The 26,933-nt window shown below is 33.7% G+C and overlaps 1 protein-coding gene across 1 annotated transcript; it reads right to left on the bottom strand.

Moving 5' to 3' along the window:
- Nucleotides 1-583: 583 nt before the first annotated feature.
- LOC108202882 (rho GTPase-activating protein 7) lies at nt 584-25,723 on the bottom strand. Its single transcript, XM_017371480.2, has 22 exons — nt 25,328-25,723; nt 24,590-24,626; nt 22,252-22,328; nt 21,615-21,685; nt 21,435-21,513; nt 21,081-21,225; nt 20,829-20,948; nt 20,383-20,460; nt 19,724-19,779; nt 19,328-19,397; nt 16,705-16,792; nt 14,460-14,703; nt 10,042-10,263; nt 6,754-7,089; nt 6,159-6,208; nt 5,782-5,842; nt 5,604-5,687; nt 3,370-3,483; nt 3,115-3,287; nt 2,926-2,995; nt 1,984-2,175; nt 584-1,087 (listed from the first exon to the last, which is right to left on the bottom strand). The coding sequence occupies exons 1-22, from the start codon at nt 25,367-25,369 to the stop codon at nt 905-907; spliced, it is 2,592 nt and encodes an 863-aa protein (XP_017226969.1). The 5' UTR covers nt 25,370-25,723; the 3' UTR covers nt 584-904.
- Between the last annotated feature and the right edge of the window lie 1,210 nt (nt 25,724-26,933).

Below are 26,933 nucleotides of genomic sequence, written 5' to 3'. Positions count from 1 at the left end.
ATAGTCGATTGTATTTTTATTTTCTTGGATCATACTTATTACGGAGTGATATTGATTCTTTTCTTGGATAATTGATTTCTCAACTCTTGGTGCATGTGCCTGATCTGGACGACCATATGAAAACTAAAGTACAAAACTGGGCAGGTTTGAAGTTGAAATCAAAATCTCTGTTGTATGAAAGGATGAAATCGACTGTAGGTATTAATGGTATATGCCAGCCCTAGCCCATGTTGGGTCCGCCCCTGCCTTTGTATTTTTTATATATTAATTTATAGAGATGATTCATTCTAAGAAAACAGTTCCCCTTTAATGTTTAGATTGAAAAATGTTATGCCCGTTGTCCAGGTTCCAGAGAGAGCCATTCACCATTCAAGAGGTCTAGGCGCCACGGAACAGGTGGAATTTTCGGCCTGTTCAATCAAGATTCTGGACTGCGAAACTTTAGTCAACACCCCTTTCGTATTTACCATAAGTTTCTCACACAAGGAACACCTCTACCCGACACTTCTTCAATCATCTGGATATTTCCTCCAGAAGTTCATAAACGAAGAAGGAACACATGGAAGCCATAACACAAATACAGTGAAGAACAGAACTTAAACAATCTGTAAATATTTCTTTTCCCAAGCTTTGTTCCTGCTAAGTCTTTTCCTTGTACATGGAGGCACCTAAAATGCTTAATATTTTACAAATACATAAATACAAACCAAATTAAATTAAGAAACAAAATCTCATTTGAGAGACAGCCAGACTCTTGGCAAAATTGACAACAAATTTCAAACAAGAACAATATTCAGGGAAGTACCAAATATTGCAAATTTGCAAGGTGAAAGAATATGTGCTGTGAGGCAGAAGGATGTACAGGTGTTGAGAGATCGCCATAATTTATGGGTGTCCTTCACCATCAATTCCAGTTTGGTGTTGAATTATACATAAAATCTTGCGGAGATCTTGTTCCATTGTTTAAATCTAGGCTGTGGAGTTGTTCCATTAGCTGAGAGCGACGTTCCTTGAAGAAGTCAAGACGTGATGTCAGCTCGACAAGGGTTGAAGAAGCTACAGACTGATGCCTAGGATAATCCATCAGCTTCAAAACACATGAAATTAAAATATGATGAGTTGACTGTGGAGTACATAACAGCCACCATTATGAATATTGAAAGCATTGTAACCACTTCCAAAACAGGTTCGTTTTCAATTTTCTGTGAAATGAAAGTACTTACTTTTTTTTGGTTACTTCTATGCAATTTACTTGTAAAAAAAATCTAGATAAATAACTTGGATGGTTGTTATATGCTTAGTAAAATGTACTTATAAGTAAAATATATAATTAAATGAAGGGTTTTGGTCCCTGACAACTGGCTGGGAGGCCTTATCTAACACACAGCTCCATTACCATCATATCTGTATTTCAAGGGTCTGGATTGAAACTTTTTTTCTTAAGTATCCGCTATAATTTTCCGCGGATCGGAACTTTTCCTTTCCGCGGAAAATTATAGCGGATACTTAAAAAAAAAAAGTTTTAATCTGGACCCTTGAAATATAGATCCGACGCCCCTGGAAGTGTGTGTTAGATAAACTAACCCTGACAACCAGTTGTTAGGAACCAGGACCCTTAAATGAAATAAATAGATGTTATTAAATTATGAGGACACCAGCTCAAGTCATGTCAACAAACTCAACAAAAATGCTAATTGACAGAGTTCTTTAAGATACTTCCCGATTGACTCTTACTACTGTGACCAGTCTTTTCAATTTTAATTAATTGCGAAAAAGGTTCTCATGAGTCTATTTGTAACTCTACAGTAGTTGAACGGCTTTACATAAATAACCTTTCCTTTAAGGTTTGTGTACAACTGACTAAAACTCGAAATATAATAACAATGGATGCATTTAGCAGAACACCAGATATTGAGTAACATGTATACCAGAAAAAAAACAAAAAACAAATAGGGAGCAATGATACAATTGTTCAGGACTAACCTGTGCTGCCCTTGATGAAGAAGGGACAGAGGCAGGATTAAAAGCCCCAATATTCTCCATGGAAGAGGATTCAGTACTTTTAGAATCACTAAAACTTGCTGATTCCATGAGTTGCTTCCGAACAGGCTGCCTATTACTGCTACTGGATGTCAATCCTTCTCCTTTTAGATTCCTATTCCCCAATGAAGTCTCCTGAAGATATAAGCAAATTACACCAATCAATTCTTGTGGCTTCTTTCCATAATTTTAAGTGTGTTTGTGGCAATATATACAAATGGTTTATGTATATACACATACTAATCACACTGAAGTTTTTCAATTATTGTGCTGTATGGAATGAAACTAAAGTTACCAACAGTTTCAGTTAATTTTTTGCATCCTAAAATTTTTAGAGCTCCTCATCAAGGGTCTTTAATCTTTTCTCATGTCTAACTCTAGTAGTAGTTATATACTAACAGAACCACCATTGTAATTTAGACGGAATACTAGGGTTTGATAATTGTTTTCATAATGTTTCAACATTTCATACACTTACGGCGATTGCATATTCTCTTTGAGAATTTGGCCAAGGAGAGCACCTTCAGAAGCCTTGCCATAATAGAACCTTAGAAAATCAACTGGCTAAATATGTTTTCTGAATTCATCACTGTTTCCACAGTTCTTGTGTTTGCCCATGTAATTAAAAAAGTTCCAATTACATATCCGTTAACTAGCAAACAAGAACACATCTCACTGAAATTATTGAGCAAGATGTATCTAATAATATTACTTATAATGGCAAAGGACAATGTCATCCATTACTTCCAATGGATCAGTTTAAGTAAGATAGGGTGGCCAAGACTGCAATCACATCTTAAGGTTCTAATAATATTTTGAAGAGGTTCTATCATATTTTGAGTTCCGTAGAAAAGTTAATAATAGATTAACTAGAATGATAGCTACCTCGATTCTCTGTTTTCTCTCATAATTAACAAAAGCAAGTGATGTATCAAAGTCTTGCTGGAAATATTTCCTGCAAACAATATACCAGAAAAATAATCACGAGTCCGATAACATGCAAAATAACTTGAGAAGAATATTCACAACTCTACAAGTCCAATGCAGGGACAAATTTCTAGATTTCACACTTACTGTTGAGTGCTATGATTATTATGCACATGCTGGTGGCGATCACAGGCATCAGACAAGGAACCATAGTGCTTTTGACGTTGCTGATTTAGCTGATAATGAAGTTCAGCAACTTTTTGTTTCAATCTAGCAACATCAGCTTCAGCAAGAGCAATCTCTTCAAGTTCAGCCCTTGTCTTCACATTAAATTTATTTTGTAAGAACATCCTCCAATAACAGAAAAACACAAAAGAACCAGATTCTGTAATATTATAAGACCTTTGAATCCATGTTACAAGATCCTGAATACTGGCCAGAAGACATGCTTAAGCCAACTTCAAGTGCAGCCCTCAAATCTCTCTCAGCTTGTAACTGCTCTTGAAGTCTTGAAACCTATCATGATAAGCTTAAAGTCAGTGCAAGACATAATAGTTCAGTGCGGTAAAAATTTTTGAATCTTGCACATTCACATTATAACTGCCGGATTTGGAATCTTAAGCATGTCAACTCCAAGCAACAGCATATTACTATTGTTAGGTATACAGAAAGTTCGATACTAGTGCTTTTTTGTTCATTAATCAGGGGTACTTAAGGAAATATAATGCAACTGGTTTAACTGCTGTGAAGTGAAAGGGAAAGAAAAAAGGAGTGAAATTCTTCAACTGTATCATGATTGACTATTTTAAAGAATCTATATACTTGCACAGATATATTCGTAAATAACTATATTAAAGATAGAGAAATAAGATACTTAGGAAAAAAACCTAGGGAATGTAAAATAGGTGCAGTGCCTTGATTACCCTCAAAGTCCCATCTATGTGTAAAATATACATATTTAGGTGTGGTCAGCTGTAAGCACAAATATGTAGCAATATGAAAAGTAAACCACTGTCAAAAAGGTAGGAATCTCACAAGCAATGAAAGATAGCATTAAAGGTAAAGATGTAGCCCATCTGAAAACTGGGTGAGGTAAGATCGGTTTTCTGAACCAGGACGTAATGAGAACCTACTTTTTTATTAACATATGTTATATAAGACACCAGCCAGGGAGCTCAGTAAACGAAAACACAATCTGCATATTACATAGCTCGTCAAACTGTGCCTCTTGTGACATGATGAATATCCTTAATATGTTTGTTCATTTATTTATACGTTTATATTTACAAGCAAGAGTCCTATTAGCCAAATGCTATCCAATACACACAACTGAACATTTACAGCTTCCTAAAGTAAACAGAAAGGAAGATACCCATTAGCAATTATAAAGATGATATAAATTGACCAAGTGTAGAGACTGAAGATTCCTAAACCTATATAACAGAAATAATTAGCCACAACAGGGAAAACTGGCAAATGTCTACAAGCAAATAAACAAAAAAAAAAGAGCTTATTGCAATTCGCACCCCTAGACTTCGGCCCAAAAACACTTTAGTATGCAAACTTTAGATAATTGCACTTTGCCACCCACAGGAATTTGCTGCGCAACAATTTCCACCCCTTCCGTCAAAACTTAACGGTTCTGTTAAAAAGTTGAGGGTAATTATGACATTTAAAAAAATTAAACAACAAACCCACTATTAGTGGGTTAATTCAGCTGACTTAGGCAAATCTGCAGAATACACAACTCTTAGCTGAACTCGACGAAACCACAAGATGAAAAACCAGCAGAGCGAAACAAACTACACCGGCGCAATACAAATCTACAAACTCAGAACATTAATCAACACTAGTAAAAAAACGACTCTGCAGCAAACTCAAACGAAACGAAACTCAAAGAAATCAAGTGACTCGGTGCTATACACAGACTACTCAGCGATTCAACTCAGCTATAAACACTAACGGTGATTCAAACCCAAAACTAAGAGTCTCTACTGTTCCATGGCAGTAGCATTACTTTGTGTATGTACATTATGAAGTCGACAGAAACACTTCCATGTAAGATGCTTTGCTTGTGAATATAAATGCACTACTCGCACCAATTGGGAGCATTCTGTAGAGGCATTAGTATCAATTAAGTACAGTGAGTTTGACCGCAATCGGATAGTCCAATTACTACCTTGTTCCAATGTTTCGAGGGTATATTCAGATGGGGATGGAGAATGTTTTGGGTTTCGTAACGGTTATGGAACAAAGTGGTAGTAAATTAGGGCTAATGAACATGAAATTAGGGTTTATATACATTAAAATGGGGAAGAAGACCTTTAAATATGTTTTTCCCATTTTACCCATGCCTTAATTAACGTTAAACACAAATATTTAACGGAGGTTGACGGAAAGGGTGGGAATTGCCGCGCACAAAATACATGTGGGTGGCGAAGTGCAATTATCTAAAGTTTGCATACTAAAGTGTTTTTGGGCCAAAGTCTAGGGGTGCGAATTGCAATAAGCTCAAAAAAAAAAAAATATTCAGGGACCAAAGTGAGAACACTAAGATCCCTAAACATACAAAACAGATAGTAATCAGCCATGACATAGAAAACGGATTTAGCTAAGTTCTAAGATTGGAAAAATACATCTTGCTCAAGTGCCATGCGACGATCATGCAATGCTTGTTTCCTTCTCTCCAAGCTAGCCTGCAATATTGCATTTCCCCTAGCCTAGAACATGACAACAAATTTAATATACTGAATTATGCCTTAAAAGCACATACTAATATTATGAAATTTTAGTATTTATCTTATTTATTCATACCTCCTTTGCAATTCGGTGCCGCAAATCATTTTTGGTAATTTCAAGCCTCTGGAGAGCAAGCCTACATACATACCGTCAAAGTTAATTTAAAGAAGCACATAATAGTCTTTGCAGCACAATAAAAGAGAAGTTATATATTAATTATACATCAATCTACTAGTGTCCATTATTAAGTTTAGTATAGCAATTCATATAAAGTGCAACTCAAGATAGCTGATAAACAGCAACTCGCAATAGCCACTGGTAAAAAGTAAAGATTGTGTCAGTTCGATCTTCAACACAACTTGGAATTGTGACTCACACAGCTCAACATTGAGCCAGTAGTACTACCCATACACAATAATAACTGTAATACCCTGAGACATATAAGAACTTACTCTTCCTCTCCAGAAGAATCAATCGACTCCATTGAGGGTGTCTTCCTGGTCTGTTAAATATGAAAGTAGAAGTGTTCTCAACAATCTTTGAAATATAAATGTGCTGCAAAATAGCATATGGCTTGCTGACGACTTAAAATGAATGAAAAAAGGAAACTGTAACAGTCAGAGATAGATACTAAAAAATTAAAACCTTGAACATTAATTATTTAAAAAAAAAAACCCTACATAATCACAATTTCCATGTACGACTCTATAATCACAGCTCACAGTGAATTGGATAATTAATTTATGCTTCATTTTCTATAGTATATATCTTATTCATGTTTCACCCTCTAGCATTTGTACTATGCTGCGATTCTGCAACTTCCAATAATTTGATTTCCACAAATTACTATCATTCAGCAACTAATAATAACATCAATGCCCTTAGTATGTTTAATGTAATAAATATATCATTAAAATTAAGTGTCTGCTAAAGAAGAGAATGTGCACTAGCTCCAAGAGAAATTAACTATCAAGAAACATCTGCATATTGCATCTAGACATGCATAACCAATATATAACCAACTGACGACCAAAATGAAGAACTTACACTACTTCTTCCCCAAATTGTTGACCGCTTAGCATTGAGATTGGAGCTTGCAGGTTTTCCCATTGACCTTTCATTACTTGATTCTGTTCTGGAGACTGATAAAGGTATCTCTTTATCCATCGAGGATAGAATTTGCCCCATAGACCGGTAAGAGTCAACACCAGGTAATGCAAGAGAAGTGCTTAATCCATTCTCAACTGCCTTAGGTTGTAAAACTTGTTGTTCATTGGCTTGGCAATTTACACGTGATTGAGAGTCTGCATGTGTACTGGACTCTGCTTCCAAAATATATTTATCGGCAGGGGACCCAACATCTAAATCATTAGCTCCATACACCTGAAAACCCATGTAAACTTAGACATCAGAAATTGGTTTCAACAAGAGCCTAAAAACATTCAGTAAGTAGAAGTAATCTAATGGAAAAATAATCTGACAGTCGAAAGCAACATCCATATTGACACAGATACAAAACAATTGAGAACTAAACACTAAGAAATTCCATCCTGAGCATCAGTCTACCAAATTTCATCCTCATTATGAAACACAAATACACATGATTGGCAGTTGTAAGTCTCCAGTGACATTCTTTCATGAACAGAACCAAATGAGTGGCTCTGAACCAAATTCAATCGTCTCCTAACAACTCTCTACCACAAATATTTTGCTATATGGAAGATTACAAATTACAAAAGCCCAACATAAGAATTCATTTGGTTAACGGTTTCACCTAAATGGTGAAGCTGGTTATGGATAAAAGTTAAAAATTTATTCAGTAACCAGAACCCTCGCTAAAACTGCAGTTCAAAAGCCAGATTTGCTTCCTTGATACTAGATATCTGGCTCTCCCTGCATATCGATTTTCATCCAGCTTCCTCAACTTGGAAGCATTTCTCAAAAACCACAAATAGTTTTTTCTGATCATAAAGACGCGTGTTTTATTAGAACATAACAAGAAAGAGACTTTATGATAATTTTGTCACTTCAATACCCCACAAAGCATAGCTCAGTTCACAGTCTACCAAACATTATTGACAGGTCAAAACATAAACAAAAAATTTGGAATTTGTTGTTAAACAAATATATAAAGACAACAAACTTTCAAAATACTAAAATTTTAGTAAGATGTACATAATCTGATATTCTGATCAGCTTAAGACTTGAGGAGTTCAATCTATCAAGCAGTTGCTAGATACAGAGGGGTAGGTTGACATAATCTACACCGTCCAATAATAGCACACAATGATCATAAACTTTGTAGACTGACTTTTCTTTATCTAATTTGTTATCAACTCCAGGAAGTCCTTGAAATATGCTACAAAATCACCCTTACAAGCCACAAAATAGCAAGGTAAACGAAAAACACTACCAGGACGGAGCTCTCTATAACCGTCTCGAGACTATGACGTCCCTATAAACTCCAGAGTAAAGTTACACTACTTTACTCCACTCCTGACAGGTGTCATTAAATATAAGGCCTACTGTGGGGCACAAATGTCGGGAGCCTATGAATGAGGTTCGTGCCTTGTAAAGCGTAAGAGTTGTAAAAAAATTAGAAGTATGTACTGCAACTCAAATGGGTAATATTGTAATAAAACATAATAAGCATGATTTAATTTTCAAGACGAAGCAAATACTCCTTGAAAAAACCAATCTAAACATAGAGGGGAACAAACAAAGAAATATAAAGATAAATTTAGAAGTAATACTTTAAATTCTAATAATTGAAAATATATACTCTGATTCTATTAACAAAAAAAAAAAGAGCAGAACATTAGGATCACAGTTTTAGAAGCACCACCAAAACATAAAAAAGGGCTTATTCTTGAAATAAATTAATACTTATTCTTATAAATAATCATAATATAACTTGACAACCCACGCATATAAGAAAGGTAGCAGATACGAGGAAGAATCCGAATAGAATATAACAAAAGAATGAAGCAAAAAAGAAAGGGAAGAAGTCTTAGACAGAATTGGACCGCACTTTAAGAGAGATAGGCCTGTTTCAAGCCATTGTGCATTGAGCAAAGCTGAGCTAGACGCACCTCTACTATTACGGCTCCTAATATTTGCCAAGATTGGTCAAACACTAAAACATTAAGCTACAATTTCCAAGTTCCTTCCAACTCATAAAGACACGCAAGGGCTCTACTCTCAACAAATTCATCATTATGTGGCTGATGGAAACTTACCAATTACCTGCTATGTATGACTAACTTCTAAGATGTAGATTATACTTTATATCTTTACTCACTAATTCTAGTTGGCTATTAGTTTATTGTGCAAACTAGAAGCTATATGTTATTTAAGCTTAACAGAAAAGGAGTAACAGATTTACTTTGTCGTGATCTGGGCTAGCCTAGGATGTCTTGCAATGTGAAACAAAAAAATTAATCACAGGTTACAGTGGGAGGAGCTTGTAAATCTAAAAGGCATGTACTAACAGAAAAGCAAACAAGAAAATGAGAAAAAGTTTTCTCTTTTTGGAACTGCTGAGGAGGCTCCTCACTTGACGTGTCCTACAAGTTGTGCGCGGAAGTCCTTACGACCTCCAAATGTCACTAGGTAATGTCTAAGTCCCTACTAGCTTGACTGTTAATACATCTGAATTTTTATCAAAGTTTACAATAACAAGCTATATGCCAGCACAAATAAGGACATCCTCCGCAAGAAGAAATTCATTCAGTAGCTTCTATTGATGTTCTTATGATCCATTCACACCGCATAAAATCCCCAAATAAATTATGTTACATCAAACTCACTTATCAGGATCTCAAGGTGGCCTCACAAACAAATGACATACAGAAGTTTGTGAGACAAGACAAGCACGTAAGATGAACGATATAAGAGACCAGTAGTGGTCAATTCAGGAGGCTATATATAGAACGATCAGTTGCAATTTGGATGTTATGTCTAATATTTGAAAAACAACCTCTCTCTCTCTCTCCAAACTGTCCATCTCTAGACAGATTTCTACCCCCCCCCCCCCCCCCCTCTATATTTTCTACCTCCCTAAACTTCTGCTATCTCCCTATATGATCTCTATACTTACTCTGCTCCGTTCTCTCTCTATCAATCTAGCTTTATTATTTCACTATTTTACTACTTGTAATCTCCAAATTCTGCACTCCTAAACAAGAAAACGCCGAAACATTTAAATATTTGAACTATAAAACTAAGTTCCTCACAAAAACACAACATAGGGTCCATGTTTGCATGTCAAAATTTACAGTGCAAGTGACAATGAGGGTGTGTCATATGAATACATAGGTGAGAAGAAGACAGAACCTTATAATCATAAAGATCACTACCACCATAGCCACTTGTTTCACTCAACTTTCCACTAAGTACACGATCCTGATCACCATCAGTCTCTTGATCAACTTCATGTTCTGCATCATGGTAACCATTTTTCTTAATGTCCAAGGTTCCATCGTCAGTTGAATCATCACTCACACTGTTTTCAGTCAGAGAATCGGCAGAAATAGAACATCTATGCATAGCATCATTCTGAAAACGGAAAAAAGCAAGTAGAATTAGAGAAGATGGAAGCAAGGCAATTAAACATTAAAGTGTTTTTACTATAATAACAATATTGAAAAAGAATATATGTCCAAGAAATATACTTCGACAATGTAGTAAAGCTGTACTATAAACAACTATTAGTTACTGCTTTTAATAATAAGTTACTTTCCGGGTGAGAAGAATATATGGCCTGCAGCACTCTCTTTGTACAGCGCACTTTGACTCCATTTCTTACTTATTAAAGAATGGATGTCTTTCTTCCTCTATTAGAAAATGGATGTGTTTTTAGTCTACCCTATACACTATAACATTCTGTATTAGGCTTATAAAGCCTCCCATAAACAGAACTGGTTATCTGTGGATCTGGATATCGACCCCTGGATAGGTGCTTGATGAACATGTATAAAGTAGTGTCCTTGAAAATCTCCAATTGTCCATGTACAATGCAAGGGTTGTCATTCGACTGCTGTTAATTTGACCTATTTATACAACTCGTGCAGAGTGCTATAGCGTAAATTAAAGTTTTGATATTTTTTCACCCTTAAATTTTATTTTTATTTCAGTTAATAAATAGACAAATTTTGTTCACCATCTTGACTAATCGAAGCTAAGCCAAAACTCATCCGGTTAAATCAAGGTAACCAATCCTTGCTTTGCTCCACTCTTCATTAGTGATTAGTTGTGTCTACATATAGATTTCAGTTCAGCTTGGTGATTACATTTTTATAATCTAATATCAGATATTCAGAAAGATAACCTAACATATTAGAATGGATATTTGGTTTTAACTACCATATTGTTGGATAATACACGGTTCTTAAACAGAAATTATAAGCATAAACAAGACAATTTATCTAAATGACTTGCAATATTATATATTGTAAAACTAATTGATATATAGATATCTCTCAAGTTTCGATGCAGGACAGATTTAGGAGAAGATGAATATATATATATATATATATATATATATATATATATATATATATATATAGAGAGAGAGAGAGAGAGAGAGACTTGTTCCACTACAAACCATCTTATTCTACAAACTACAAACTGCAGCCCAACCCAAACAAATTATAGCCCAGCCCACTAATATTTTAACAGCCGCCCACCTTTTCCAATTACAGTCTAATATACACATTCTATACACACAAAACAAAACACGCACTGTAGTTCATCTTCTTCATCTTCAATATGCGACGACATCCTGTACATCGTCACTTTCCATTCATCTCACATTACAATTAGTTTATTAATATATCCGAGCTATCTCCAATCATCAATAACACTAGATACAAATCACTAACTTATTATAAGGAATCACTAATTTTTGTAACACAAATCACTATTTTCCAAACCAAATATCACTAAATTTTACAACGTATATCACTATTTTCTAAAGCGAATATCACTAATTTGTACAGAGGAAATCATCGATTTTTATAAATATATTAACAGTTTTATCAGAATTTTAACAACGTTAAAATTCATGACTGAGCTCTAATCATTCTTGAGAGAAAGATTGTTCGAAAAAGATCTAGGAAGGGGAACATAGATGAGAGAGATAGTCATGACGGGAAAAGAAAAAAATTAGTGATGGCAGAGAAAGGATGAAGATGGTGATGGCGAAGAAAAGATGAAGATGGTGATGGTGGGAGAGGTTGGGCAAAGGTGATAATGGTGATGGTGAAGACAGGAGCAGCGATGTAGCGAATAGTGATGGCGGATGTGCGGAGTTTGAAGAGACAGAAAAAATGGGGTTGGTGAGAGACATGTGGGTAAAATAGTGGCGACGTGGAATGAGGGGAAAGATCTGGGCAGATTTGGGGGAGGGGTGGCTATGCTGGGTTAAATTAGTGTAGGTGAGTGCCTTTAGTAATTTAAAGAGCTTGAATAATGGTTTTTAGTTTTTATTTTAAGATTGGTTTGTATTTGATCATGAGCCTCTATATATATATATATATATATATATATATATATATATATATAGGCTCATGATCAAATAGAAACCACTCTTAAAATAAAAACTACAAACCAATACAAGTTAATGATATTCTCAGTATAATTTAGTGATATTCTCTTTAAGATTTAGTGATCTGTGTTGCAAGACTTAGTGAAAACTTGCAGAAACCGCCCAGAATCTCCTTATATGTTCCAAAAACTGCTCAAATCTCCAGATCTGTTCACGTTTTCGATTCAGATGGTGGTGACGGTGGTGGAGATGGTGGAGGTGAAGGTGGAGATGGAGGAAGGATGATTGTAGCGAAGGTGTGGGCGGCTTGAAGTAGGGGGTTGGAGCGTTGCCGGAATAGTGGTGGCTCCGCCGCGTTTTGAAGTTGAGCTGAGGTGGAGAAAGAAGTATGAACGGGGCTGAAGGAGGTTGAAGCAGCGACCAAGATTGGGTTCGTGAAGATGGAGTGGAGATTGTGTTGTTAGAGAAATAATGGAGGTGGAGGTGGAGATGGAGGGGGCGGGCGGCATAGAGGTAGTGGTGGTTATGGAGGAGGTGACGACAGAGGTGGTGGCAGTGGCGGATGTGGAGGTGGGGTTGGTGAAGATGGAGGTGGATATGGGGTTGTTTAAGAATTTAGTGGTATTTGCTTTAGGATTTAGCGATATTTCAGCTTGGTTTTTAGTTTCTAGAATAAGGAGGTTTCTATTGGAGTATGACTCTATATATATATATATATATAACAGGACACCATAAAGATATAACCGGATAAATTAACTGCAAAAATACTATGGATCACAACCCAAGAAGATACATTTCCAGGACTCACAGAAATATCTCGGGCGGTGCCTCAATTGAATATTGTTTTAAATTATCATTACCAAGTTCAAAATAATATGTCAGGATTACAATACTTGCTATAGGGGAATAGAAAACCTAAAGGACTATGGCTTGTTAACAATTGGGTATATTCATTTATAAACTACTTAATGATAATATGCTAGGATAACACAATATACATAGATAAACACACTTCTTTTTATAAACTAAATGTATTTATATTAACTGATAACATATATAAGAATTCTTCAATTGCGTTCCACCATCATCTCTTTATAACTTAAAAACTACCCAAAAAATATATAAAGGCAAAGGGAGCCATATTGACGCCACAGGGTAATCAATTCTAATATATTATCTAAAAGGGCTACTACCGTCTGACTTGCCGTAACTTCATATAAGCTTTTTATCAATTCTTGATGCTTTAAGCATAATCTTTTGGAAGGAAGCAATTCTTTTAATGTAGGACCTCGTTGGGCATTTCGATAAGAAAGAAACCTATCACTGCCTTTATTGTATTTATATAATCTTCACTCTTGCTTAGTTACACACCGTTGTCAAAAACAAATAATATTTGAGGTCAATCTTTACATGGATACAATTCTATTTAGGGAAGAAAATTTAGCAACTTCATATAGGCCAACAACCTCCTTCCAGGTTAAAAGTTGGAAAATTTCAACATGTATAAAAATGAACATTTAACATGTATAATACATATCGTTTTGTATGTTAAATTTACAAGCTGAGTCCCCTAACCCGTGTTCATTTTCGGACCCATATCCAAGTTTCCTAATAAAAATTAGGAATCTGACATTTGGATCTGCACCTTGTCGGACACCCCTACCCCAAACCACATAACATAGATCAGAGAAAAGATTTTAACTTTTATGATAAATATCTACCTTCATATGTAAGAAAAACATTCCTCATGTAAGGGTATCCATATTCTGGACCTCACTGCCACATATTAGGTACTGTCCACATGGGTTATTTGTGGGCTTTGGAGCCCCTTAATTATCTAGGTTTCTTTTAGGGTTGGGAGAGGCATAATAGCAAAGTAACAAATGGTGACTTATTACCAAAATGACCTCAAATAGTAGAACAATCGATATCTCAAGTCCTATTTAAGTCCTATGCCCAATCTCCATATTAAGATTCTTACCAAATCTTGTTTTAGGTAAATGGGGATAGAGGGACAATCAGAAAACAAGATAACATGCACAATAAGAAAAAAGATAAGAAACATCCTGCTAATCCACCTCTCACTAATGGCCTAATTTTCACCATGACGTACAATATGGCAAGTTTCTTTATCATACAATAGAAGAAAAAAAAGTTCATTCATATACCATTGTTTTAAATCAAGAATCAGAAAAAGAGAACTCACATCAAAAATGTTTTCATACTCCTCCAGAAGTGTCGTTATGATGGCCTGAGCATTGTTAGCAGCATTAGCAGCAGCAAGAAGCTGAGCAGAACTGTCTCCATTCATATCAAAATCATCCTCCAATTCACACTCGCCGGCTAAAAGAGGTCTTAGAAGTAATGGAGCCATACAGGCAGCAACAGCAGACGGAGTCATTCGATTTATAGAAGAGTGCATTGAAACTGTGTGCATCATCTTTAAGATTCTGCAAGTCAAAATTGAAAGATAAATTCTTTTTTGTATGTTGGGAAGGAAGCTGGCAAAATAGATTGAGGCGGCTTTTATGCATAATTGCCAATGCATCAAATGCAAACCAACGCGGTAACAAACTGCCTGGAGGCCTCGGTGTCCACTAGCATTATTCAACCATATTCAAGCATATATATCACATTTTATGTAGACGCATTTTGATTTATTAAATAAAAATTATATCTTATATAATGTAGACACAATTTTATTTGAGTATTAATATGTATTAAATTTGATGCAGACATATTTCGATTCATTTATTAACAATCTTACAAATTTTAGAATAGTTTATTTGATCACATTCAATAGATTTTTTTTAAAAATTCTGAGACTGTAATGAGTATAGTAATTCAAACCTATAGTACATAAATGCTACCCACTCTAAGAAACTCTGTAGTGAAAAAATAAGTGAAATTAAAATATACAATATAAAAAATAGTTAATATATACAGTTGACTGCCTAATTCAGATATTCGTCGCCTAGCGCCTTGATGACTATGCTTTTATGTTAGTGAACTTGTAAAGTTGCAAGAGATCGGACTCTGCTACACATGTTCAGGCCACAGGTCTGTTGGGGCAGTGGGAGCATTCTAACACTGACCCATTGGATATTTACACAACATTACACAATTAATAATGAGGACCTCCAACTTTCACTTTAATGATTAAACAAATAAAGCAAACTCCTGCAACTCAAAATCGATAGTCACATCTGTGGCTACTAAATAACAAAATACAACTTTGGTCACATTGCTAAACCCTTTAGGGGTCGTTTGGTTCGAAAAGTGGTATCGGGTTGGAATGAAGAATCGGGTTAAGCTGGTATGGGTTTGAGGTATCATATCTGATATCATGTGTTTGGTTGAGTGCTGGAATCAATATATACAATTTTTATAAAAAATAAGTTATTAATATATATATTAATTAAAAATATTAATAAAATTATTATTGTCATATATTTTTGCATCATTGATTTAATTTTGTATCAAACATTAATATTTTATTACTTTAAGAAAGACAAAAAAAATAAAAAATGAATATAGCTCATACCTCCATCTCATACCCACCTCCCCACTTGGGTATCAAAAACCCATACCTTGGGGGTTTAAGGTATGGGTTTCAGATTTTGTTTTTTTCAACCAAACACCAGGTATGGGTTTGGAATGGACAAACCCCATACCTGATTCCAGAAACCCACGAACCAAACGACCCCTTAAAAGCTAAACAGGATTGACTAGCCCAGCCTATAAAAGTGTTTAGTAACTTCAAATGCTGGGCTAATATGGCAGACAATAAAAATAAAACAACTAAATGTGTATTGCGCCAGCATCTCTTTTCAGCAAACCACCAGGATATCAAATTTTCTAGAATTCGTAAGCTTAAACACTAATGTTATCATATTTAATGTACTACTTCAACTTAATTTTATTTATTTGTAGATAATATCAAGCGTATCTTGTATAATTATTACAAGACCATGCTTTATTTACTAAACTTTATAAACATGGATACATTTCCCAACATGTATAGTTTTTCCTTTACTACCAATTAACAGATTTTGAAGTCAATTGCATACTACATACACAAAATAAAGTTCCATTTTTAAAGAGCTTGTTAACATTTAGATGATAAAGAAAAACAAAACAAATCTGATCAGATGTCTTAATTTATTCAGTTCATGGCAGGGTTATACTATAAAATATGGACATTTAGGTATTTTCATATATATATATATATATATATATATATATATATATATATATATATATATATATATATATATATATGACATTCAGCTATCAATTTATTTCGTCATTCAGTGTTTTCATTTTAGTTTATATATATAAGCTTTTCCATGTATCTGACACAAACAAAAATAATAAAAAATTGGTGCAACTTCCAAACAGTTTCTGGCTATCAAATTGGAAATCAGAAAACAAATCGATAGAGAGAGAACCTTTGTAATAACCTCCTGTTTGGTTCAGGAAATGTCTCCAATATAGCTGAACGCATTGCATTCAATCGAGCCTCTTTTCTGTCAATCTCTGATCAAATAATCGAAAAGACAAGATCAATGATTAAGATTAATTTAACATTTAGGTTCCAAAGCATTCAATGTTCATTTAATAAAACATACAGTTCAGCCAAGTACTTTAACAGATAAACAAAAATGTATCAGGATTCAGGAGAGAAAAATAGATTCTGATTTCTGAAGAATACTTGTAGTTGCAAAAATTAGTATGTACAAAGGTAACAACAGAAAAACAAAAAAGGGAATTCTGTACAAGACAAGTTTTGTAAAGATCAAAGTAAACAAAGAAGTTGAGGAGGTACAAACACATATACAACAAAAAGTTCCTTAAAGAATTGGCGGATTATAAGATAAATGTACTGATATCATGTGTATAATTTAAAACAAATTCCACATTTTCGTGCTTAGCGCTTACCCAAGTGATTATTTAATTTGTTCTCACAACTTCTTTTTCTTTTTGTTGCAGGTGGGTATTTTGTCAATATGTTTAATATTTCTTCAAGGTTTTATAATTTATTATTTTCTATTTTTGCATCTTATCTTTTTTATCTTATGTGCTGTATATTATAATTTTGGTGATTGTATTATTTGTTCCTCTATGTTATACAAATTTTAATTTTTTGTTTGTGTTCTGCAATTTGCTATTCTTTCTTTTTTGTGCTCAATAATTTTTTATATTATGTCTTATTTTTGTATATTGTATTTTTTAGGTTCTATGTTACGAAAATTTAATTTTGTTTTGTGTTTCATTATTTTTTCGTGCGGTAAGTTTTTTAGTTTATCAATTGTTTGTGTTTCATATGAGTTTTCTCTGTGTGCTCTGTAATTTTTTTATACTCTCTTCTGAAACTTAATATACTATGTATTCTATAATGTTTTTATACTTTATATTTTTTGTGTTCTATATTATGTAAATTTTAAATTTTTGTAATGTGTTATATAATATTTAGTGTGTATAATTTTTAATTTCAAATTTTTCATGCTATGTTTGTTTTAAATGCTTTTGTGTGCTCTCCCTCTTTTTAATGATCAAAAGTCCAGCCAGTTGACATCAGAGTCTCGCATCTATGCTGATAAAGCAAAGGATTTGAATCGACAAGCCTTGATCCGGAAATGGGCTCCTGTTGCAGTTGTCTTGGGAATAGTCAAGCTCCAATTCTGGGTCAGGAAGAAGATTTGGTCATCTTCCATATGTTTGCACTGCTAGAATCATCACCCTGCTTTTAATCCTGCACGCTAGATTGACTGTTTTAAATCTTTAGAAGCCAGAGATTTTGTATTGGTATATGATTCAACGTTAGTTAAAGGCATTCAGTAGAGGATCTGAGGCCAATTAAACCTTTAATCTGTTTGGTTGTACCATATGCGGAGAAAGTACTGTTAGTACATGAAATACAGTAGTAGTGAAATACATGTCTTTGTATCTGTTTGTTCCTTCAGAAAATACACTTTACAGTTCGCAAATATAACATTGTAGTCTGATTGATGGGAGTTCTATTGACATAAATCAAACAGCACATATATCAGACGGTCATACATGAATTAGAGATATGGTTTAGCTAAAAAATGTTCAACATTTTTGTATTACATAAATTTATTGTGTGTTTAAAAGGTTTTTTATATTATGTAATTTATCCTTGGAATACTATATAGTGGATAGTTATTCCATGGTTGTCACGTCGATGAGTCGAGGGGAGTCGATGGACCTCCGTCTAATCAACTAGTCGACTAATCGTTGACAAGTCGTAGACTAGTCGACAAAAAAAATATTATTATAAATTAAGAATAATATATATATATATAGACACACACACACACACACACACACACATATATATATCATGTAAATTAGATTTTTAAGTTCTAACACCTTCCACAATGTTTTATTTCAGATTTTGAGGAATTAAGAATCGAAAACTTAAAGAGAATGATGGAAAGCGAAAAGAGTTAACAAATAACAATAAAACAAAGTAAAATATGTAACAACTGATATATAACAATTGTGTGATACTGTGATGTGATGTGGTAGTGCAGCAAGTAAGCAACAAATATGCGCAGAAATAATATATACAGAGTTATGCAGAACTTATTGTGCAGATTGCAGAAAAACAGAGCAGAAAATATAATCAGAGAAAACCAAAGCAGGAAATTTAGCAGCTCAACTAGTCGACCGCTTAGTCGACTAGTCGGCCGAAATATCAACATTCAGCTAGTCGAAAAGTTGAGTCGACATCCATTCACCGTTTAGTCGACTAGTCGCGACTAGTCGACCGACATGACAACCATGAGTTATTCTATTAATTTTTTTTTCACATATAGTTTTATTTAATTTAGTTATATTTTGTTAATGTACAAGCCCGTGCTATGCTCTCTTTGTGACACTGGTACATCATAATTGTAGAAGCATCAAAATTTCAGCAGTTTAAGAACTCCACGTAGACAGAAAAAACACAAAAGCAACTTTGCAATTTATAGCATTGTTGTAGCCTTTCCCTAGCTCAAAACCGAATACACAATCTTTAAAGAAGAGAAGTGGTCTATCACTTACTATAAGCTTCCAACAAAGCGTTGCAGCAAGAAGCAGGAACGGGAGATGAAGGTAATTCACGAAGAACATGCTGCCAATGAAATTTACTTGAAGGTTAATTATAGTATATTTAGCTCATTTACAAAAAAAAAAAATGAATTACACACTATTAACATCCCAGTATTAAAGGAAAATGAAGTAAAGCTTTAAAAAATAGTAGATCGTTTCCTATTATCAAAAATGTATGGCTATCAAGTCACCATAACTTATAGGATGATAAGTTTAACCCCATGTTTACAGTTTTACTCCATTTCGATGTATTGTGGGCTGTCATTGGACTTATCACCATCAGTGAAATATCAAAAATTACTAAAATAAATATGTGTTAGATCTATTCGAATAGATACAAACTAGTACCTTAACACAGTCACCAATAACATGTGCATCCTCCTCTTCACCAAAATCACTCTTTCCTAAAAACAAAACTGCAAGCTTCAGTTTACAGTCTTGTATTATAATTAGAAGTAAATTCACAATTACTACAACCAATAAATAATGTTTTACAATAAGCAACAAAAATAGTAATGTTCTACTTGTCACATTTTAATACCGACTTATATATATAAACAAGAATATGAACCTAGATTACGATGACAGAGACATCATATGCATATGCAAAACAAAACATAAAATGAATTAGAGAGAGGAAGAAAGGGGGGCCTATGACCAAAGAAAATTACATGGACATCAGTTAGGTAGCTTTGATAATTTTATAAACTTACTTATCCCTGACACAAAAGTATATGAGCACATATAATTAAATATAAAATGAGCTATGGTTTATATAAAAATGTAAAAGTTGACAGAAAGACTACTGGGTTATAAGGAAGTGAATAACGAATTCAGTATGAAGTAAAAAAATATATGTTTTCGAATTAAAAACTTAGTCAAAGGGTAAATACTTAACTTTATAGTGATCGAGGTGTAAAACTGATACTTGAAGAAAATGATGCCTGCCATATATGACTTTTTTATGTCAAATTAAAATGCTAGACAAGAAAAGAAAGAATCCTTACCTTGTTCATATTCTTGAACTCTGTGATCCACTTCCTCAACATCTGCTGATTGTCGCAAAATTCCTTCTACTTTAGTTCCTGTTGCAGAATGCAATAAAACATCATTAGAGGCTACTCATTGTGCATGAAAAATATATATAATCTTTTAATGTAGAACTTCACATGAAACATAAGTATAAAACAAAAAGATTGACCAGCTATGAGCAAGTACCTATGCTTGCAGCGATGCAAAAATTACAATCTTATAACTGGTAATAGATGTTAACATTAAAGATATAATAAGACCTAAATTTCAAATAGGACTAAGAGATTGTGCAAAAAATAAGGTCAGGACAAGCATACTACAAATTTTCAGTCACAATAAAATAAAATAAAAACTTCATATCAAAATTAGCAAAAAGACAAAAATAATAGATATATTCATTTGAGCAGGTCGTATTACATACCATACTTCTCGAGAAATTGTAGAGCTTTCTCTAGGAAGGACGGCCCTCCATCTATATCTTCTAATGCCAGCAAAATAGGTCTTCCAACAACTAAAGACTTAACAGGACGCTTTTCTCTCCCTAATCGATATATTCACAAGAAATTACAAACATGTCCTGGGCTAACGAAGTATGGCACGGATAGCATAATAATACTAGGAAAGGAAATGGAAAGTTGAATTAAAAGGACAGACACCAAAAAAATGTACTAACATTGATTGAATGAACCTTCCACTGTATCATTAGAGTCATTTCGATAAATCCCATTATGTCCCATCGACAGGGCTGCACTTGGGGCTTGTGCAAGAGCAAGTTCCAGGGCAGCCTTCCACTCATACAACTCTTCAGATGACTCTGCCTGAAAAGAAAATTCTAAGCTTGAGGAAAAAGAAAAATCAACAGAAAACAAGACTAAGTAATGGAAGACGCCTGATATGAACAATACATGCAACCAAAAGAAGAGTTGTAAAAAGAATTAACACCCCCTCCTTCCAAGCATAGGACTTGTGAAAATATGATGAGATAAAATAAATCATGCTGAAAGAATGATATAAGATAAACAAACACCTTAAGAGTAAATGCTCGTCCATCGCGCCCATCAGGAAACAGGACAGTTAGAAGCTTTTTATCTTCTCTAACAACAACACTGAATATAGGCACATATATTAGCCACAAGAAAAAACACTACTTAACTTATCACTAAATTACTAGCTGCACCAATTTAGCTGGAAAATTTGTTATCCATACCTCCCTGAATTATTCAAGTCAATTCCTCCCAACGTCAAATTTACTTCACCTCCTCTTTGGGGAAGCGAGCTCTAATTACAAAGACCAAATATAATGAATAAGGACCAGTAAGCAGAAACGAATATGTTAATGGCTATAAATCATCATCATCCAGTGTGACTACAAGGTGAATATATGTACTGATCAGTATTTTATGCATATTATGATCCATGAATCATTGTTCAATTCACATTCATGAATAAACTTAGAGGGCCAATGGTTGTGGCACAAGTAACACAACACAAAATTTAGGGGATCATTTAATGTTGAAGACAAGTACTTGCGTTTCACACGCGTTTACCCCAAGGATCACTATAACGATGTCTAGAAACAATTAATACATAAACGCATTGGTATCAGCCAGTTCATTAATCAACAATATAGTTCACAGAAAATGTCTAAACAACCTAAAAAGAGAGAGGATTATAGCACCATTTCATTACTTAAGTACACATACCCTCACCAATATATAGTTTGTGTTCAGGAAAAAAATGAACAGGTCTACTTAATAACATTGAGGAAAAATATATAACAGAAGTAACATAATAACAAAGCACTCAGATACTAAAATTTAGTCTAAATTGAAGACTATACTGACAGGTTCGTTTTTGAAAAAGACCAAAGAGGTGCGCGTGAGGATAAACCAACGTTTCTTCCATGATTTCCAACCTAGACCTGCAAACAGAGCAGATTTTCAAAGGTTTATATGATTGCAAGAAGAAGATTTTTGAACGATATCGTTCAACAGAAAATTGTGTATAAAATTGTAGTGGACATGTACTTTGTTGACTACCAAAGGGCTTGAAGTTTATATAGCACACTATAGAAAACTTTTCTATTAGTGCACCACAAATCACATAGTTTTTTTTTCCCGATAATCCAACCACAAGGATGAAAAGTTTATATTTCATCCCGATTGCAGAAATAATTCCAGAAAGTTCATATTTATGTTTTACATGGAAGTACCAACCAAAAGGCGACAAATGAAAATTAAATCGCTATAGCCTTTTACGCATTCTCAAAGTATGATTAGTTAAATAAAGCTAACCAAAATTGAATGTGAAAAAGAAATAGTGTACCCAGATATTGTAACTACACAAGTAGAAACTTATTTGAATATCAAAGTGACTAGGTGATGTAGGACATAATGTAGAAAGAACGATTATACAAACAGAAAAATTAAAAGATAACCTTTGCTGGATTAACCCCCAGAAAACCCACTGCCCCAGGAAATCCCGATTGCAAAAGAAAGACTAAGCTAATGGATCGCAACCCCAAAGAGACCCAAAATAATATTGATATCAAAATCATTCTATTAATCAAGTCTATTTATGATGTGGGGGGTTACAATTAGGGGTGAGCAAAACCGGAAAAACGAACCGAACCGTGTAATTTCAGTTCGGTTCAGTTTTATATTTTAGTTATTTCGGTTATTTTGGTTGGGACCGAAATAATTTTTGGTTCGATGTTCAAAATATTAAATTCGGTTAAACCGAATAAACTGAACTTTTTATTATATAATACATGTTATACATATACAGAATTCATACACTTAATAGTTAAATGTGTACGTTGGTTGTTCAACCCATCATCATTATCACTAAGGTAACTTTATATTGTTTATGACATATACAGTGTTAAGGTATTAACCTACTGCCACTCTTCTCTACCACATCTCTCTGTCTCTTCCATCTGGATACTCAATGTTTCTTTTCCTCTCTACTGGGTAAGTTTGAACCAAGCAAATACTCTTCTTCATCTACTCTATTAAAGAGATGTGCTTATAGTATGACTAATTAATTCATTTTTTCAAGACTATGTTTGTCATGAAAACATGCTCAATTATGATTCTAATCTTTCTAAGAATCTGTTAATTTGTTCTTTAATTATGGACTAATAGATATACAAACTCAATCAAAATCTTTATATATACATACATAGGATTTTCAAAATCTGGGTTTAAATCTTAACCAAACCAAATTAACCGATATTTTTCGGTTTGGTCTGGTTCGGTTTACATCAGAAATTCAGTTCAGTTTCAAAATTTTTGATTTTCGGTTTTCAGTTTTTTCGGTTCAGTTCAGTTTTTGACCGAACCAATCGAATGCTCAGTCTTAGTTACAATGCTTATGTAGGAATAGAACATCCTAATAATAACCTAATAGATTAAGGCCCGTAACAATTGGGTTTATTATAAATAAACTACTTAATAAACTCCTAACCCCACATATAAAACATATAGATAAATACATTATTCAAGGGTTTTACCCGTTTATTGCAACAAAGAGTCAAATGCATTTAGTATGTTGTACTTTACACCGGTGTTATTAAAGGCACGCTTATTTGCGCAATTAATGGCGCTTTGTGATTAGGTGCAAGATTTGCGATTCAAATATTAGTGACTTAATGTAATTTTGAAAAGTGAAATCAACAAAATAGCGCGTCAGCACTAATAATCGCTCAAGTTTGGTGCATCTCCATGAAGATGAAGGCCTTGATCGGAATGATGTGTGTATTGCTTCTGGTGTTGAGGAACCTCTTTATTGCCTCAAAATGCAACACGCAGGTCTTCTTCAATTTTAATAGAAGAAGAGGAAGAGGAAGAACGAGAATTAGAAAGATCGAAAATCAAACTAAATGACTCCGAAGCTTTTAAATTGTTGAACATTGTTGATTGACGCTTTATTTTTGATTAGTTTGTTATATTAGACATGCTATGCTCTATTTGAAAGTTAAGAATCTAATAAGTAATTTTTTTTTTTTAAATCTATGGTCCTATTTTTTTGACAAAAAAGCGCTCGCTTAATGGAGCTTCACGAGTCGCGCTTCAAAATTAGGTCTTGCGCTTTTTTAAGATATTACGCCTTAAACAACACTGCTTTACACATATGTAAGCATTTAAATCAAAAATAATTAAAAAAGCTTGAAACTGATACCTTTTGATGATATGAACAGTGGCCCACTCTTGAAAACCTATATAGAAAAATAGCCATATACAACGCATCCGTCAAGAAGAAGTATTGCATTCTCAGTGTAGTAGATTTATACAGATCGTGTATTTGTTGATTAACAGAGAAAAAGGATGCAACATCTATACAGTCAATAGATACAGTTCACATAAATTGAGAGCCAAATCCTTATTACTGTAGCCCCTTAAGTTAATTTATCTTATCAATATGAACACAGTCAATATCTGGATGTGGATGGGCGAGTGTCGGGGAAAAAAGAATTAATTGCTTAAATCATAAACAGAACCAAAGGATACTGATTCGCATAAAAATTTATAAAGATGTAAAATCTAGCAATAATAGTGGTGTGTGTCGAATTTCCAATCCTGACACATCTTCTTCGTAACAATATAAAGAATGACTTGTCAATACATGACCCCCTAAAGGAAACATCATCGGCTTGTACCCGGACAATGCAATGTTTTCATGGACTTAATAACTAATAAAAACCACAACTTTTTCACACAGTCCATATATAAAACATCAGTCAAGCACAAACTAAACCAATACATCCAACTAAAGAGCCTGTTCCGACACTCCAAATTAATCACAAATTCCCAAAAGATCAAAACTTAATTCAGCCTAGTTAACTTTAATCAACTAAAATCAACACAACACATTCATCCTTTTAATACCCAAAAAAAACAAGAAAATCATAAGAATTACCGTATTAGAAGAACCGATTCGAGGCCGCTCCACAGAAGCCATGGGAGCAGACAATTACACACACTAAAAGCACCTAACTATGTGCATTCAAAAGCAAACAGATGAGACCCAATTCAAGCCTTCCTCCTTGAACACAGATTAGATAGGAAATAAAAGCAAGATCTAAAGAATGATATTAATGGGTGTTTCTGATTAGGTGAAGTTGTGTAGGGGGTTCCCTCCTTTTTCACCTAATCTATATTGCTTTTTTGGGCGAGAGAGATTTTTGAGAGAGGGAGAGACGGTGTTTATCTGGAAGTGTATGTCTGTTGTATTACATTCAGTCACAAGGGGTTCTTGTTTGGTCCAAAGGGAGTCCAAATCATGGCAACTCTAAATATATCTGGCAAGTTGGTAACTATAATTTTGGTCATATGGGAGTTTTCCTCCTAAAATAGAAATTGATGTAAGATGGTGTTTAGTTCAAAAATCATCGTATAATAATCCAGAAATTTAGGAATCAATAATATATTTAATTTTAAAAAGAACATAAATTATATTTTCGAATTAATAAAATTATTGATAAAATTATTATTATATACATTTATTATTAATTTAATTTTATATTATTGTTTATATTTAATTACGTGAATAAAGATAAAAATATGAGAACTAAGTTCATTTTCATAAGATATCAAAAACTCGTGTTTTGGGAGTCTTAGTTATGAATTTCAAAATTTTTTCTAAACCAAATATTATGGATTTCAAAAAACCCGATTCCAAACACCCCTGTGATACATTTTTTTTTATTTAACGTAGAAACCCGTAGCCGCTATCTTTTGGGTGCGCACTGGGTAAACCCACGAGCTCACGTAATAGCCTGCAAATCACGTGAACCAAGGTAAACCGCACTTAAGCGACAGGCTCTGGTCCAGGAGGCATAATTACAAATCCTCCTCAAGTCGAACCTGTGACTAAGAGGATATGATACATCTTTTCTTGCTATTATTTTAGATTTTATATTATTCATGTAAATCATATAAATACCGATTCTGAAAAAATTTATAATTTATTTTTTAGAAAATTATGGGTTTGTGCATAAGAAAGATAAGAGTTTAAGTTTAAATAGTAGAATATAAATGAATTTTTATACTTCAAGTAGACGACGAAGATGAATACTAAAAAAGTAAAATATAATTAATTATATATATCTTATTAAAATAATATATACTTCTACTTAAATATAAGTGCCGATAACTTTTAGTCAAAAAAAAAATGCCGATAACTTTATTACATAACACATTTCTTTAACTATAACTCTTAATTTCAAATTATAATCTATTTTTAATTTATTTTTTCAAACATTCAACTTTAACTTATATCTTTATATATTTTATAAATGAAAAATATTTAAAAAATAATATTGCAAAAGATAAATATGAAACGCACATGAGCTCATGTGCGGAATACGAATATGGAGTTCTTAAATCTCACAAATGTCATGAGTTTAAATATGACTGCTTGGCGGCGACGTACTAGAGTGGTTGAATCTAATTCTTCTTGAGGATATATAATCAGTTTAGTTGTATATATTTACTATTTTAGTGTATCTTTTTAGATTTTTTGT

Source organism: Daucus carota, chromosome 9 (genome assembly GCF_001625215.2).
Source record: "Daucus carota subsp. sativus chromosome 9, DH1 v3.0, whole genome shotgun sequence".
NCBI lineage: Eukaryota > Viridiplantae > Streptophyta > Magnoliopsida > Apiales > Apiaceae > Daucus > Daucus carota.
This window is presented reverse-complemented; position numbering and strand designations above follow the sequence as displayed.

What these genes read in the sequence shown, in the direction of transcription:
- LOC108202882 (XM_017371480.2), bottom strand. Translation starts at nt 25,369, where the DNA reads ATGGCTTCTGTGGAGCGGCCTCGAATCGGTTCTTCTAATACG. An exon ending in GACTTGAATAATTCAGGGAG is followed by an intron (nt 21,514 to 21,614) that starts GTATGGATAACA and finishes GCCTATATTCAG; the next exon opens with TGTTGTTGTTAGAGAAGATA. An exon ending in CTTCATCAAGGGCAGCACAG is followed by an intron (nt 1,088 to 1,983) that starts GTTAGTCCTGAA and finishes TGTGTTTTGAAG; the next exon opens with CTGATGGATTATCCTAGGCA.